Raw genomic sequence first — 18275 nt, forward strand, 5'->3', positions numbered from 1 at the left:
TGAACCTGAGAAAAGATATAATAATCGTAGTTAAATTTCAATGCAGTCTAAATCTTTAAGTGTTTTTTTTTTCTTTTCCTTTCTCATTTTTGTTGACTTTTTTTTTAATTGTCTTATAAGCCATTCTGGTGCATAACAGCTGGCAATCACCAGAATCATGACAGTATAACATGACAGATAATTGGAAACTACGTTACACCCTTTCGTGAGAGGGCTCAACAGAAACATAACTTCCATGTTGTCAGCAAGGTCTGCACATGCTCCCTGAAGTACCAAAAAGTTATTATTTTTTATAAATTGTTGAGATAAATGAATGCTTACATATTTCCTTCAAGTTCAAAACTTAAGTCCCCTTCAAACATTGCTGTTTTGGTCCAATGTAAATCTTCTGTGTTTATTTTTCTCAGTCAACAATCATTAATTTTAAAACTTTAATTTAACTGATGTCTCTTGTTTTTACATGACCTAAATCCCCCTTTCTCCTCCCCAAGAGCCATTTCATACAAGTATATTTTAAAATAAAATGGGGAAGAAAAGGAAACAAATCAGCATAATTAATCAAAAAATTGAAAAAAAATCTGAAACTATATGTAATGTTCCGCATCTGTGGGCCTCCCACCTCTGCAAAGGAGTTAGGGGAAGTGTCTTCTCATATCTCCTCTTTGAGGACAGATTTTCAACATATATCAAGCACTGCCGATGTGGAGGGGATACTAGAAAGAAAAAGAACAAGTCCAAGGAGCTTATATTATCATTTAATGTAAAAGGCTTTTAAAGGGTTAGAAATCAGAACGGTGAACTTTAGAAAAACAACAACTTTCCTTTCTACAATGAATTTTTTCACTTGTAAAAGGGCAGGCCTCCCATGATCTCTAAGGTCCTTTCCAGCTCTAACATACTAGGTTAAAATGACACAGATATCTTTCCCCCAAGCAGCAGAAACAGAATTTCTGTGTCTAGGCCAATCAGCATTTTAGAAGAAATGAATTTGGAAACGAGTAGGTTACAGACCACAGGGTGATGAGTCGAAGTTCTATTTTCCCCAACTTTTATAAACTCAACACTGTTCTTTGTTGCCAAAGCACCCTCCTCTCTTATGATTTATCAAACACAGAGTCTCTTTTAATTATCCCACAGGCTGGGTGGAGAACCAGGAAAGGTAGGGTAGCCACAAACACCTTTGTGCCAAGGATGTAGGGCGTGGATAACTAACAGGGTGGAGGGCAGGAGGATTGTCAGGGCTCGTCTGTTTCCCTTTTTAGGGAAAAGCCACAGCCACAGCTTTAGCGAAGTTCAGTTCCAGACCTACAGACTCATTCGACTTGCTGGCTACCTGAGCCGGGGAACCACGTCAGCGCCACATCATCTGGGGCTTTTTATACTGAAAGGAAACAGGAAAAGAAGGGGAGAGAGCGAACGAGTGAGAGAGAAAAAAAGAAACACGAACCAGCCAATCACAAGAAGAACCCAAGTGCACAAAGGGAGCCGGGGCCGAGAGTGAAAGAGGGAGGGTGAAGAAAGGGGGGCCAGGAGAGAGGGAACCTTTATTTAAGCCTCTCAAACTTCGGGCGCTGCCTTTACAAACCGGCGGCGGGGGCTGGGGCAGGCCGGCAGCGTGGGGAACCAGCGGAGAGGGACTGCCACAAGAGTCCGGGGCGGGCTCCAGGACTGCCCCGGAGTTCATTGAGGGATTCGCCCCCTCCCACCGCAGATCCTCTGGGCCCGCGTGCGTAAATGTCGGTGGTTGTGCACGCGTGAGGGAGGGAGTGTATCTGTGTGTGCGTGTGTGTGCGTGCGTGTGTGTGTGTGTGTGTGTGTGTGTGTGTGTGTGTGTGTGAGTGTGTGTGCGTGCGTGTCGGGCGGTGCGCTGGGCTCCCGGCCGGGAGGCTTGCGCTTTCCGCTGGGGAAGATGCTGCAGTCCCTGGCCGGCAGCTCCTGCGTGCGGCTCGTGGAGAGGCACCGCTCCGCCTGGTGCTTCGCCTTGCTGGTGCTGGGCTACCTGCTCTACCTGGTGTTCGGCGCCGTGGTCTTCTCCTCGGTGGAGCTGCCCTACGAGGACCTGCTGCGCCAGGAGCTGCGCAAGCTGAAGCAGCGCTTTCTGGAGGAGCACAAGTGCCTGTCGGAGCAGCAGCTGGAGCAGTTCTTGGTGCGGGTGCTGGAGGCCAGTAACTACGGCGTTTCGGTGCTCAGCAACGCCTCCGGGAACTGGAACTGGGACTTCACCTCCGCGCTCTTCTTCGCCAGCACAGTGCTCTCCACTACAGGTAGGGAGGCCGGGGCCGCCCACCGCCTTCCCCAGCGGGTGAGCCTCCAGCACCCGTCCCTTCGCCCCGAGGCTCTGGGGCCTCACCGCACGTCCCTCCCTCCTTCCGCTCCCCATCTCTTCTGGCCGTCTCCCGCCTCGTTAGCATCCCACCTTATTCCCCCTCTCCTCCTCTGCTGTTCCCTGCATCCCCCCTCCTCCACCTTCTGCTTCAGCAGGACACCGATCTCAGCTTTGGTGAGTCCTGGGGATCAGAGAAAGGCCACAGGAAAGCTTGGTTATCTGTCAACCCTGTCCCGGAGCCTGATTAGTAGGAGTTTGGCGTTGCTGCCTCGCGACTGTGGGGAAAACTGTAGACAAATGTTTGGGCTGGGGGGTTGCTGGGGCTTCTTTCTGCTGCATTCTTTTAGGGTTGCATACGCCAGACGTTTGGGTGAAAAAAACTACACCTTCCTGAACCCAGGGAAAGCAGAGAATAGATTCATAGACTCACCGAATTTTAGAAGTGGGAGTGATCTCACCATCTTTTGTGTCCCAACCGAGAAAGCCAAAAGGCCTGCTACGAAGTGCAGTACTTAATGATCCTCAATGATGCTGTAAAAACAGTGTTTGGGTTTTGCATAAAGTCTAGGTTTTTTTATTTGTGGGTTGCAGCATTCTTGGCTGACACAGGCTTTTTTTCTCTGAAATCTGCCTTTACAGTTGACCTCTGCCGGGACAAGAAAGATGGGGTTTCTTTTCAAAGTTAGGGGTAAGGGATGGAGCATCTAATTATTGGTGATCTGTCAAAATGAGGACAGTAACTGATTCAGCAGTTTTTAGCATTGGATATTCTGGGTTATCCTTAAAGTCTGAACCATCCCCTGCACTGCACAACTAGGCCAGTGGCTCACAAATGGAGGTGCTTTCTTAGGTGAAAGATGTGGACCAGACAGTGTCCTAGGGCTGTTGGACTGCTGTTGTTGAATGAATGAAAAATGCTGCATTTTCTTGGGTCTAGAGTTTATCAAGGAAATAGCATCAGTGTTTATTTAAGTGTAGAATAGAATGGCAAAGCTGTGAGGGATTTTAGAGTACATCTGATCTAATTTCTTTTTTTTTTTTTTTTTTTTTTTTTGCAGATGAGGTAATTGAGGGACTGTGGATTGTGACTTGCCCGAGGTCACAAAGCTAGTTAATGGCATAGTTAGCATCAGAATTGGGTCTACTGAATCCCAGACTACTGTTGAATCTCTGAGTCCAGTAGTTGACAACTTAATATTGATCTCTCCCTTAACAACCACTGCCCCCTTCCCCTAATCTCTGTCCTCTAGAAGCTTTGGATTTAAGAGAATCAAAGTCTCAGGGGTAGAACGGGTGTCAGAGGTCACCTAGTCCAACTCAGTCTGATCATTTTGGAGAGATTTGAGAATTTCTTCCCAAAGTATGATCCACGAACGCAAGCCTCAGATAATTTTTATGGGTTAATGAATAACTTTTGCAATATAAAAGATATAAAAGAAAGAAAAGATACAAGAATACCAAAGTGACTTACCAGATAAGTACATAGTATCATCTTGAAGCAAGTAGAGACAGAATAGATGTTACCTAAGGAAGTGAATAATTCCTTTTCCCAAGAACACTTTCTCCTCCCACTCCTTTCATTTAGGTAACTTGACATTGTCATTGTCCTAATCTGACCCTACTCCCTTGTCCCCTTGAGAAACATCATCCCTTTCCATTTGGATACAGTCATTCTGAGTTATGAATGAAAGCTTCCCTGTGGAAAATATTTGTTTCTGTGGGCCTTGTGGAGCCTTACAAGTGAATCAGAATGTTTCAGTACAGCTAGTTTATAAAGAAACAATGCTGGTAATTGTTACTTCCAGCACTTTCATGATACCATTAGCATCTCAAAGTTGGCTAATTAAAAATTTTTTTTTCAGGTGTATGGTATGTAAACATCTCTCTTATGGCCTTAATTTGGAAGGGACTGATTTTATCTGTTTGCAAACAGTTTGTAGACATGAGATTTTACATGACTGATATACTACTTCTATGAATTTGTCACAATTTGATACACTTAATTAGATACCAAAAAAGTTACACTCTGAAGATTTTAATAAAGTTGCATTTTCTAGTACTTGGAGATACTTTTCCTAAACTTGGAAATACTGAGTAAAAATTGCCATTTTTGTTTGCAATTCTGTTTTTTTTTAAAGTAAATTCCCTTTTGTAAGAGCTCAGATGGGCTTAAGTGAGTTTTCCAGTGGAAAAAAAAAAAGTTCATTGCTAAAATTGTTGTAGGGAGCACTTAAGGATAAATTAGCAAGAGAAACAGCGTCTTGACTTGTAACATCACCAATGCAGGATTGAACTGAGGGGTATATTAAAAAACAAACCAAACTTGTTGCACAGTCATTTAGAGGGTTTGCGGGTTTTTTTATGTCAAATTGAAATTGCACTATCTATTAAAATTAATCATTCATACATAGTTGTTAGTTCTGTTATTTTTGATCACTGGAAGAATACTGGGCTGAAGTGCAAACTTGAAAATGAAAAAAAACTTCCTAGTGGAAAGAAAGGAGGAAAGGCCATAGAGACCAGCCTAGGGAATCAGGCTAATAAATTTCTTGGATAATTAAAAGGACTGCATGATTAAATAATATTGATTCCTTCTTAGCCAGAGGAGATGGTATCCTGGAGAAGGAGTTTTTAATGTTTTGTGTGTGTATGTGTCATGGACTGCTTTGGCAATCTGGTGAAGCCTATAGGCCTTTCTGAGAATAATGTTTTAAATGCATAAAATAAATAAAACCCATAGTAATATAAAAGAAACCAAATATATTGAACAGTATGTGTGTGTGTGTGTGTGTGTGTGTGTGTGTGTATGTAATATTATAGATCACAGGTTAAGAACTCCTGTTGTAGAGCATCTCTTTGTCCAAAGCCAAGAAGATAGGGTCAAAATATATCATGAGTAACAGAATGTTTAAGTGTGCCTAGGAGATACGGGTTACTGTCCCTCTCCTAGAATTGCATTTCATTTCAACTGCCTTCTGTTGCAATTAAAATCAGCCATTCTGCCCTTGAAATTGCCCTTAGATTTTAAACTGGGGTAACATTTTTCATGGAATTTCAAGAATGATTTAGGACATTGATATGTGATCAATAATATGATTAAAGGGGATTTGAGGATAGTTGGGCTATATCCTTAGCTTCTTAGGCCAGCAGCAGAGGGCAGTTGCCATGTTTTCATCACAACTGTCCCATGGGATCACTTCTGGGCCCAGAATACTTCCCCGGGACCTTTCCAACTACAAGAACTCTAATGTTCTGAAATCTCCCACCTAGAAAATAGGGCACTTTGTTTATGACTCAGTGACTGAGACTAATAATTCCCCGTGGATTAGAGCCTTCTTTCCTTTTTCCCCCCTAAGTTTTAGAAGTCAGAATGGCTGATGCTAATTGCAATATAAGACTTTGTCTAAAGGAACATTTCTAGATGGCATACATATAGTTACCTAAATACTGCATGATTTTTAGTCATATTTTTAGTTTGTGTTTCATTAGGAGGGAAACTTTGTTAATAAAATTTCTGTTATTGTTTTTTGTGATCCTTTAGATCAGGGACTTTTAACTTCTCCTCCTCCTCCTCTTCCTGTGAAGCCCTTTCAAAATAATGTCTTAAAATAATTTTCCCATCCAACTTCAAGAACCCCCTGAAATCTATCCATGGAATCTATCCAGTGGTGGGGGAGGATCCATGGACTCAAAGTGAAGAACACCTACTTAAGATAGTGGGTGTAACTTTTGTTAAAATTTAAATTTAACATTGCCCTTGCCAGTATAATAACAATAATATTATTTCCACCAAGCTTTTTGTCAATTAACTCTTCTCTGATGAATGTAACTACTATAGAATCCTAAAATATTTATCAACAGAAAAGGATCTAAATCATCAAATATTGTTAAGGACCAGTTGGGAGCAGAACACTCTACTAGGTGCTAGAGTGGGGCAGGAAAGAGTTACTGTTCTTCAGTAGTTTACTTATGGTCTAAGCAGGTGGACATAAACACACACACACACACATATACACACACAAAATCACATACTTTTCATCCTTAAACTGTGTATGTGTCATCCCTTCGCCTTAGAATGTGAATGTGAGGTCCTTGAAAGGAAGGACTACCTTATTTTTCTGTTGCATTTCTATTTTTATTTTCAATTCTAATAAATACTTTTTCACACATTTATTCATTCATTCATATACAGATAAACTGATATAAAATAACAAAAATGAATGAATTAGAGTGGTTTACAAAAAAGTGAAAATGAAACCTGGATGTAGGAGAAATTGTTACCGACAGAGAAATCAGGGAAGCCTTCATGGAAAACTGAGCATTTGAGCTAGGTAGAGATAAAAGTACTGAAGATGGGTTTAAATACAAATGCTGAGTATAGATAAAAATGGTGGAGTTTAAGTGATTTGTCCAATGATATATGGCTACTGAATGAAAGAGGAAGACTATAATGGCCTCCAGAAGGCTAATTCAATTTACTTTATCTTATACCATGGTAACTACAAGAATACTATATTCTACTTGTATTACAGTAACATCATTGAATACTTGATATGCTTTTAAAGCAAGGATTTTGTGACAAAGGAATGAGTTCATTCATAGAGGAAATTTTGTGTAGGTTGCCATTACGTTCATGAAGAATATGAGAAAAAATCAAAATGAATTTGGAATACTGGGTTAGAATTGCCTTTTGGGGTGATAGAGGATATTTCAGACTGACTTTAATTACTATTTGCTGAGAAAGATCAACTCTCAAGATTTTCAGGATTTATCACATTAGTACAGTCTTACCTGGATGTTTTAGGTAGACTCATTGTTACAGTTGGTTCCTGGATCATTTCAAATAGTAACTATTAGTAATTAAAAAGATAGTATTGTTGGTATTTAGCATTTTCAAGACCAAAGCCTAAGCCCATTTGTCATAGTGTTTCTGCCCTTAAAAGAACAAAGCTGCATTTCAGGAAGGAACTTGAAAGACTGTGTGGTTTACTTGGAATAAACTCTTCATCGAAAGATCATGGATGTAATTCTAGTTTTTATAAGCAGCTGTTCTAAAGGAAAAGAACCATGGATTTGGAAGCAGATCAGCTGAAGTAACATTTGACCTCTCAACTGAGGAACTACGTGAAGGAGAATAGGGTAAAACTACTTGGCACTTTTGCAAGAAATGCTGTAAATGATAGATAATTTTACAGATTAGTTATTTCCCACATACATTTTACACAGAGGTTTCTCAGAAACGAAGGAGACCACGCTGAGGTAACACATAAGAAGAAAGTTACTGCACCCTCCCTCTCCAGTGTATACTTGAACTACATTGTACATCTTTAAGCAGTCTGTTTCTTTCTTAGACGCAAATAGAGACTGAAATAATTTTATAGTAGATTTGATGCTTTCATTATCTTTTCAAAGCAGATCCAACTTTCTGAGTATGAATGAATCATTACAATACAATGTGTATCCGAAGTCCAAATGCAGGCAATCCTTTGTGCGATTGTCCCATTCATTTCCTACAGCTCAATTCTGTGGTATAGTGGAAAGAGCACTCCAATATGGAGTGATAGGAACTGGATTCAAACCCTGACTCTTATTGCTTCCTGTGTGTGACCAGGATTAGCTTTTTCACCCTCTCTTTTCCTCTGTAGAATAAGGAGACTAGATTATCTCTAAAGTGCCTTCCAGCTCTAAATCTAGGAACAACTCAATTCCAGCCAATTTAATTCAACATATATTAAGTACCTAGTAGAAAATGCACTATAATAATTTCATTTTAACCCCCCTAACCATTCTTGTTTCCCACCAGAAGGCATTAATGGATGTTATCAAAATACTGTTTGTATTATCTTAGCAATTCTGTGAATTATTTTGAAGTCTTTTTATCCAGTTCTAAGTTAATGAACTGATATATATTTTTCTGCCTTTCTAGTGTGAAGCAAAACCTTAAGGAAAATAGCTCGACACCACTAGTTTTCTGAAATCTATCTCCAACTTTAAATTGTCATCAACATGTATTTGTTAGGTGCTTACCAGGTGCCATCCACTGTGCTGTAAAGATTGGAGGAATACAAAAAGAAAGAGAAAAAGAAAATGGTCTCTATCCTCAAGGAGTTCACGTTCTAATTGGGGAGATGACATGCAAATAGCTATATATGTAAAAGAAATGTACAGTGTACATTGAAGATCATCTCAAAGATGGGAGTAGTTCCACAGGATTAGCTGTAATAATAGCTTATTTTTTTTGTTCAATTCTCTCTCTCTCTCTCTCTCTCTCTCTCTCTCTCTCTATATATATATATATATATATATATATATATGTATATATATATATATAAAATGTATATATGTATAAAATATGTGCATAGATAATAAAAATTAAAAAGATAAAATATTAATCATGTATAATAAAGGAGAAAAAAAACCTCTACATAGCCAAGGATTTATTTTACTCATAGAAGACCCTGCAAATCCTCATTCATAGTCTAAGTGCTAAGACATAATTATAACAAGTCTTGTTACCTGGTTTCCTAGTTCATCAATTTTAAAAATAGCAAATAGTGAGGAAGAGATGCTACAAATGGGCATGTTAATCTTTATAATCTTAGGTAAGTCACTTTTCTGAACTTCCGTTTCCTTATTTGAAGAATAAAGGACTAGATCATCTTTAATGGTACTTCCTACTTTTAATAGTCTGTGATCCTATGATTCTATGTAATTCACCAAGCCCTAAGGACACCATAGTATTAGTGTATAATATATTAACTGACTTTCTAGTAATGACCTTGGATCATTATATTTAGGTTCTTCAGTTTAAGAGTCCAGGAAAGTCTGCAATGCATTATAGAAAAGACATTGCATATTTTTAGATGTTTAAATATTGTTGCTTAAAGAACAAATCATCTATTGTCTAGAAAATAACTACTAACCAAAACATTTTATCCCCAGAGGTCTTGATGGTAATAATTTTTACTGTACATTTACACTTATTTTATAGGACTTGGTATATAATTTTGCTATTTAAAATTTTAAGCACTTATAATTGTAATCCTTGCTTTTATAACTTAATAATAGTTAATATTTATATGGAGCTTTAAAATTTGCAAGGCAAGCACTTTGCAAATATTATCTCATTTTATCCTCACAGCAATACTTAGAAATTATTTTACAGACGAGTCAATTGAGGCAAAAAGAAGTTAAGTGACTTGTCCAGGTCACACAGCTAGTAATTGTCTGAGATCAGATTTGGACTCAGTTCTTCCTGATTCCAAGTCTAGCCCTCTCTCCATTGCCCAATAAATGAATCTATAGGAAGTAATTAGATCACCAAAAAAGAATATAAAGTAAAGAAAATATTCTAGGACAAAAACTGACATTCACCTAGGTTATGAGCCTATTATGAATGCAAACCCCAAAGGTGACATTAATCTTATGAGAAAATATAATCTGCTTTACAGGCTGAAACAGTCTACAGTAATGCAGTGGATAAAAATACAGTAGAAATATGATGTAAGTAAGGCTGGTTTTAGATAACATGAAGATCAATCACATTATGTGATTTCCCTGTTTTTAGTGAGAATTGTACTGACATCATGTATTCAAGAAACAGAGTTTGACCTGAAAAGTCACTAAATCTCTGGGTACTTTATCAGACAAGGTTTTCCCATTACTTTTTTCGCTTTTGTAAATCCATGCAAAATCATTATACAAACAACTCTCCCTTATACACCTTGAAAAATACTTTCATAAATTATAAAGTCTACCCATTAAAATGTTAATAGGGTGACCCTTTGGGGGTGTGAATGGGGGCTGCCTACCCAAAAGAAAAGTTGATGGGGTAGCCCTTTAGGTGTTCTTTGTCTGATTTCCTAATACCGCCCTCTCATGCCTGTCCCCAACTTTCCTTGTTCTTGCACAGTAGTATACATCATATGCCAAAGGTTCTTAAACTTTAAAAAAAATATATACCATGGACCCCACTGGCATTCTGGGGAAACCCACAGACCTCTTTGCAGAATGCTTTTAAATGCACAAAATAAAATATATAAGATTACAAAGGAAAAATAATATCGCACCTCAGTTTTGTTCTGTTTTTTTAAGATCACGGACACTTAGTCAAAAGCCCTTGTCATGGGATCCTACATGTAGAGCTGGAAGGAGCTTCAAAAGCCTTCTCGGCCAACCCATTTATTTTATAAAGAAACCGGGGTCCTGGGAGATTAAATAACAAGGTCATACAGGTTTTAAGAACAGGGGTACAATTTTAACTCAGGTCTTTGACTTTGAAGTCAGCGTTTTTTTCCCACTGTGAATATGTTCTTTATCTTCAGAGCTATCACCACAGTTCACCCTATTTGATTGTAAACTCATGCCTAGCAGGGATTATGTCAATAAGCAAATAAACAAATTTTTATTAAGCCCCTTACTTTGTGCAGCTAGGTTAATTCAGTGGATAAAGTGCGAGGAAGACTCTTCTTCCTGAGTTCAAATCCAGTCTCAGACACTTAGTAGCAGTCACGAAACCCTGCTTGTTCCAGTTTCCTTATGTAAAATGAGCTGGAAAAGGAAATGGCAAATCACTCCAGTGTCTTTGCCAGGAAAACTCCAAATAGGGTCATGAAGAGTTGAGCACAATTGAAAAACAACAACAACCTTACTTATTTTCAGTTCATTCTGCATATAGTTTTGTACATATTTGCTTGCTTGTTATTTTCTCCATTAGAATGATGTCTCCTTGAGGACAGGGAATTTTTCCTCTTTTTGTATCCCCATGGCTTAGCACAGTGCTTGGCACATAGCAGTTATTTAATACATATTTATTAACTGACTGACTGATGTTTGTACTTATTGTTTGTTGAATTGAAGTTTTGAATGTGGCAGCATGCTATTTGGAGACATGGTACTTAACTGCTCAGATTAAGGGAAAGTGGAGGAGCTGGAAAGACAAAGAGAGAGAACACACATAAAAGAAGAAAAAAACTATTCTTTACTGAGTGAATAGATGGAGGGATGAATGTATGAACTTATGGAAAACCATTCATTAAGCACAAGCCCTGTGCTACATTCCTATATGGATAACAGACGTGACTGATTTTTAAAAATTTTCTATGTTATTGCTTTCCGTTCGTAATTTGTTAGAAAGTGAGTTGATTGCCTAGTGAAGAGATTAATTAGGATTACTGTCAAGCATAAACTTTATTTTCCAATTTGCTGATATCTGCTTGATCACAGAACCTGTTCTAATTCTCTTTTGTGCTGACTTCTTTGACTGGCATTTACTTCTCTCAAGAAAAGAAGGGTGTTAGTTTAATAAGAGGCATGTTTTTTCCATCACAGGGGAAATACCTTTTTATCCTTAAATTTCTTTTTCACTTGCTTAAGATATTTTTAAAAACAAGTGATTAAGAAGTGACAATATTTCTCTTTTCTCCAATTCTAATGGACAGTTTCTACCTCCCTCAAAAACTAGTTCCGATTCAAAGCTTGAAATGGCCTACTTCTATTGGTAATATTCAGTTTAACAAAGAAAAAACATGATTTATTCAAGAAATAGGGGTGAGGCAATTTGTAATTGTCCACCTTTGGGATGTCTTGTCAAAGGGACAAAACTCATTGGCTTAAAAACCTCTGTAGAAATGTTAGACTCCTTTAAGACGTTTCAATGTCATCTATCCAATTGCAGCTAATGGTCTGAATGACAAAGGTCTCATTTGTCACTCAAGAGAATAATCTTCACCATGTAGATTCTACAAGTTGACCTGTGCGTCTTCAAGTGAAACAAAATAGGAAGATCTAGGTGATGCAGAATGATATGATCATTATCAGAGAGGGGTGGAATTACAGGAGAAAAAAGCAATACAAGGCATAAAGAATATAATGAGGTCTTTGAACTGCAGATTTGAAAATAAGAGAATTTGCTTGGAATCAGATAACCTTGAGTTTATCTTACCCCTTCTGTGTATTAGCAGTGCAACCATCAGCAATCAATTAAGCTCTTTGGGCTTCAGTTCCCTTATCTGTAAAATGAGGGGGTTGGACTAGATAGGTCCTAGGGTTTCTTCCAGTTCTAAAATCTATGATCCTAAAGAAATTTATTTTTTGTTTTTCATTTTACTAAATGTAGTTCAACAAAAATTTTGCACATTAGGAACAGGAACTTTAGGATCTGAGCATTATTTCCACATCAGTTTTCAGGTTTACTCTAAAACTTATATATTTAAGCCATTTAACCAAGCTGGTAATTGAATGCCTTTAGACTTAAATAGACTCACTTGAGGCTGGCTGTCAAATAGAGGGACCTTTAGTGTATTCCACTGGGTAGGAGGAACACCAGTCCAGATCTAATCATTGGAGATGTTGGGGAGGGGACATTAGGATCATATAGAAGTAACTAAGGCTGAAAGAAGTGAATCAGCTTGCCCAAAGTCTAACAGGCAAAACTAAGTGACAAAGTTGGAATTTGAAGCCACATCCTCTGACTCCAAACTCAGGGATCTGTCCATTAAGTCACTATGTTGCTGAAAAAACCCTCCTGTACCAACAGTACCAAGGTGGTATGGTGGAGAGTGATTTGTTCAGGTAAATCTGCACAATATTCCTTCAACAAAACTTGTGAGGAAATGAAACTATTAATACTCCACCCTTGTCAACATGGAGAGGCTACTGCATGCATTCATTTCCTGCTTTCACATAACTTGTGGGATCTGGGATATTTCTTCAAATCTCCAAATATGTAGGCATGCTGCCACAACCACTAAGTGATCTGGACTGTATAGAGTGACTTAGGTTTCTTTTCTCTTATGTCAGCCAGTCAATAAACATAAGTATTTACCACGAACCAGGCACTATGCTAAGTGATGGGGATGCAAAGAAAGGCAAAGGGTAATCCAAACTCTCCTATTACTGTCCAGGGCACCACCATCCTCCTAGTCAAATGTGTTCACAATGTAAGTGTCATCTTTGACTTCTCAGTCTCTCATTCCACTCTTGTACAATCAATAAGTAGTCAAGTCCTATCATTTCTACCTTCTACAGCATTTTCATATGTATCCTCTTCTCTCCTCTGGCATTTTCACTGACTTGGTGCAGGCTTTATTATCTCAAACTTGTACTATCATAAAAGACTACTAGTTGACCTCTTTGCCTCAAATCTCTCTCCACTGCAGTTTACCTTTTACTCAGCTGTCAAATTGATATTCTGAAAATCAGGTCTGACTTTATCACCTCCCTCCCTGTTTAATCCAGAAGTTCTCTATTTCTTCCAGGATCAAATATAAAATGTAAATATATACCTATATAGTAAATATAAATAAATATAATATGTATATAAAATGAAATATAAAATCTTGGTTGGTTTTCAAAGTCCTTCATAACCGTATCACCTCCTACCTTTCCAGTTTTCTTCTACTTTACTCTCCTTCTTGCTGTTCCTTGAAAGGGATAGTTCCTCTCCCATCTGTGAGTGTTTTCACTGGCTGACCTCCATGTCTTGGAATGCTCTCTTTCCACATCTCAGTCTCCTGGCTTCCTTGAAGTCTCAGCTGATGTACCGCATTCTGTGGAAAGCCTTTACCAGTCTTCCTTTATCTTATCATGTCCCTTGGAGATTGATTCCAATTTATCCTGCATATATCTTGTTTGTACATAATTATTTACATGTTGTCTCCCCTGTTAGCCTAGGAAGTCCTTGAGAGAAGGGATTGTTGGTTTTTTTTTTTGCCTTTCTTAGTATCCCCAGAGTGTAGCATAGTACTTGCTACATAGTAGGCACTTAATAAATGCTGGTTGAAAACTGACTTCTTCCATTGGTGAGCTGTTCTGAGAATCTCTATTTTAGAGAAGGGTCCCGGGACCAGCATCCTTCATTTTCCAGACTTTGCCACTTTTTACCGCCTACCCATTAAAATCTAAGTTCTTTGAAGGCAGGGACTCTCTTTTTTGCTTACATTTGTGTCTCCAATGTTTAATAACATACTACTTGGCGCACAGTCAGTGCTGAATAAATATTTCCTGACTTCAGTTGAATGCAACTTTTTGTCATCAAATGAAATCTGTTTAGATAAAAAGATCAACTAAAATGTTGAAAATTAGAAATGGCAATACCTAAAAATATACTAAAGATGTCTTCATAAAATTGAATGTTTCCCATGTTACCAAGGAATAGATATAGAAGATTTCCATATTTAGAGAGCAAAGTAAGATTGACACAGATTTTCTGCCCTGGAGGTCTGAACATTTGAGCAGTATACTGTGTTTCCTTAAATTTTTAAATATTGGTGTGACTTTCAGAGGGGAAAAAAGCAATTTGAATTATTTCATATATTTACTAAACTACTGATCTAATGTTTGAAGTAAAAATAATCTGTACATGAAGAGATTATTAATGGTTTCTGAGATAGGTTTCCTCTCATTTTGTTAAATTCTGTCAAGGCCTAATGACAACCACTGGGAAGGAAGAAAGGATGGAAAGTCAAACATTTATTAAGTCTCATTTGATCTTCACAATAACCCTGGGAGGTAGATAGGTGTTTATTATCATCCTCATTTTACAGATGGGGAAACTGAGGCAGGTAGCTTAATTGATTTGTCTAAGGTCACAAGGCTACTAAACTCAGGCTGGATTTGAACTCATGTTTATATATACCTTTCTTCAGTCTTTGTCACTGTTGATCACTCCTTGATATTCTCTTCTCTCAATATTTTCATCTTTCCATTCAGCCATTAAAGTGATTTTCCTAAAGCACAGGTTTGATCATATCATTGCCCTACTCAGTAAACTCCAATGGTTTTTTATTACTTCTGGGAGGAAATACAAAATGCTTTTTGTCATTCACAACCCTTTATAGCCTAGCCCCCCTCCTACCTTTCCAGTCTTCTTACACCTTAGTCCCCAACACATACTCTTTGAGCCAGTGACCGGGGCCTCCTGGCTGTTTCATGAAGAAGACAGGTTGACAATTGGCAAGTGTTAGATGAAGATCCAGCAAAGGAAACTGAGAAAGAAGAAAATATGAAAGAGAAAAAGGTGACCTCACAGTGTTTAAGAGAGGTCAAGAAGGACGAGGATTGCAAAAAGACCGTTAGATTTGAGAATTAAGAGATCATTGGTGCCTTTGGAGAGAGCAGTTAAAATTGAACAGTGAGGTTGGAAGAAAAATTATTGTTATACACCTCTCATTTTACAGATGAGGAAACTGAGACCAAAGGAAGTTTAGTGACTTGTCCAAGTAACAGAAGTATTGTGATTTTTGAATTGACCTGGGTTCCCTTTCTTGAGTCTGTGCTTTTTCACTATACCTACATCTATATTACCAGCTGAAAATTATAAAAGTTAAAACATTTTAACATTGGAAATTATGCTGTTTAGTTGCCAAGGCACTCAATTATTTAAGAAGCATGTTTAAGTGGATTAAGTTAATTAAAGAACTTTGAGAGACTTTTCTACAGCTGCCTACATTTCAAACTGAGTCATTTTCATTTGGGAAGGATGATAACATTTCCATTGTTTTGTTAAAATGCTAGGCAGGAAAATGAAGCCCACATCATTCCCCACCCACCACCCTATGTTCTGACAGTAGCCACTTCAGAAAAATAGCAACTCACCCACAGATGAAATTCAACAGATGCACCTCTCACTTCATGGAAAGATACTACTTCTATTACTTTCTCCCTGTCCTTTCAGTGTTGAAAATGTTGTATTTTGGGGTGGTTATGCATTGTTACTCCTTTGTCCATCACCCGCCTGGTCTCAACACCTGGTATTTCAAAACAAAACAGAAACCAACAGATAGAACCAGGAAGAACTGGTGGAGCCTCTTAAGGGGTTGATATTATCTGCAGGGATAGACTTTATGGGATATTTTCCTCAAGTTCTATTACTTTTGTGCCTTTTCTTTCTTGTGGGCAGTCCAATATCTTTGTTCAAAATGTTTTTTTCACTCTAGTTTTTAATCTGTTTGTCACTGAGGCAACCCAGCTCTACTTGCTATGGTTTCCCTTCCCTTCCCATTCTTCTTGAACCTCCCCCTCACTTCATTTCAACATTCAGTAATGGCATAGGAAACAATGGCACTTTTACCTACTCTGTATCCACAACTCTCCAAGCAGAACCACCTTTCCTAGAAATGCTCAAGTGGCAGTAATTGTCATAACAATCATCTTAGCCTCATAAATAATCACTTTCCAAACCTCCATGTACCTCAGCTTCTTCGTTGTAACATGAGGGCATTGGACTCTCTGGCCCCTGAGGTCTAGCTCCAAACCAGTGATCCCAAAACAACTACAAAAAAGGTGAAGGAGGTGGTATGATGTGCTGGGAAAAGTGATGAGTTTGGCATCAAGAACATGGGCTCAAAAATTCTGGCTCTGTTATTTAGTATTTGTGTGACTTTCGATGAGTCATTTAACCTCTCTGGGCCTCAGTTTCCTTATCTGTAAAATGAAGGGAGATGTAATAGATGACACCTTAACTCTCACCTCTCTCTATCCATTTCTACTTCTCCGTCTCTATTCTTCTATCTCTCTATCTCCATATAGCAGTCAAAAACAATATTAAGTCCTTTGTATGTGCCAGATACTGTGCTAAGGGTTGGGAATTCAAATAAAGGAAGGCAGGCCCTGCCCACAAGGGTCTTACATTCTCATGGGGGGAAGATAATACATAAAAGAGAGGTAAAAGAGGGGAAGTGGAGGGATGAGTAGAGGGGGGACATGACAGAGAATTATCCTGTGAAGTTGACTAAGTAGTACAACCTCTTTGGCCTGGGCCTCCTCCTTAAATTAGAAGCTCATGGAGGGACCAGCTGATTGGATGAAGCCTTAGGGGAGGAGTGTCCTTCCGAAGTGAGTAGTCCAAGGATGGAGTGAATTTCCAGAGTAAAAAAATTTCTGTGTCATTGAAGAGAAAGTCTTGTGGAGGAATCAACAATGCAGCTTTGAGATTATTGGGGAGTGGAGTGCAGAGGGGTAGGATGTGTATACTAGAATATAGCATAGTTGTTTGCATCCTAAGAACAAAACCACAACAGCCACAAAACCCTGTGTCTCCTTCCTCTTTAGGGTGTGCCTCTGTGTGTGTGCGTGTGTGTGTGTGTGTGTGTGTGTGTGTGTGTGTGTGAGAGAGAGAGAGAGAGAGAGAGAGAGAGAGAGATTCTTGTCTATGTCACTACTGAAATCCTTATAGGGGTTCCATCTTTTTTTATTTTTTTACATCTCTTCATATTACACAGGAATCACTGAAACAGATGACCTATTTGTTATCTCTCACTTTCTATGCATGATCTTCCCCCCTCCTTTCCTAGCTGTATATCACCTTTATGCTCCTAGACAATTTTTCATAGATAATTTGTTGTAGTCTGTTTGTTCCCACCATGTATTTCTATTGTTTTTTGGGCTATCTACAGCTTTAATTCTTTAGTGGCTCTGATATTCCATGGATCAGCCAAAATTAGTATGTGCATATTGACAAGATTATAACATAAAGTAGATAACTCATTGCTTTCATTAGTACATTTATTTCTTTTTTTAAAATTCATCTTTTCTAATTAGAAAAGTCTGCCCTCTCTCCGTCCTATTCTACCTCTTTTAAGAATGAAAGAAAAACAAGACTCCCTTTACTAAAATGTAAAGTTAAGCAAAATAAATTTTTCTATTGGCAATGTTTGAAAGAAAATCGTGTGTATATATTTATATATAGAAACATACATATGTGTGTCTCATTCTGTAGTCTCGCTTTCATTTTTCTATCAGGAGGTGAAGAGCATGTTTCCCCTTTAGTCCTCATGATCTTGGTTGCTTATTACACTATTAAAATTACACTTATAAGTGTAAAATTATACTTATTACACTATTAAAATTACACTTATAAGTCTAAGATTACACTTATAAAAATACACTTATTACAAAATTAAATATTTTGTAGTTGTTTGTCATTACAATACTGTGGTCATATAAATTG

General features: G+C 38.2%; 1 protein-coding gene across 2 annotated transcripts in view; it reads left to right on the forward strand.

Moving 5' to 3' along the window:
• Window positions 1–1403: 1403 nt before the first annotated feature.
• KCNK1 (potassium two pore domain channel subfamily K member 1) overlaps window positions 1404–18275 on the forward strand; it is a 64703-nt gene continuing 47831 nt past the window's right edge. Inside the window, exon 1 of one of the 2 annotated variants that reach the window (XM_072647509.1) lies at window positions 1404–2264. In XM_072647509.1, coding sequence (XP_072503610.1) covers window positions 1910–2264 — 355 coding nt within the window. In that variant the 5' untranslated portion in view covers window positions 1404–1909. The remainder of the gene's footprint in view (window positions 2265–18275) is intronic. The other variant, XM_072647508.1, reaches the window with a different exon arrangement.

This window comes from Notamacropus eugenii, chromosome 2 (assembly GCF_028372415.1).
Source record: "Notamacropus eugenii isolate mMacEug1 chromosome 2, mMacEug1.pri_v2, whole genome shotgun sequence".
NCBI lineage: Eukaryota > Metazoa > Chordata > Mammalia > Diprotodontia > Macropodidae > Notamacropus > Notamacropus eugenii.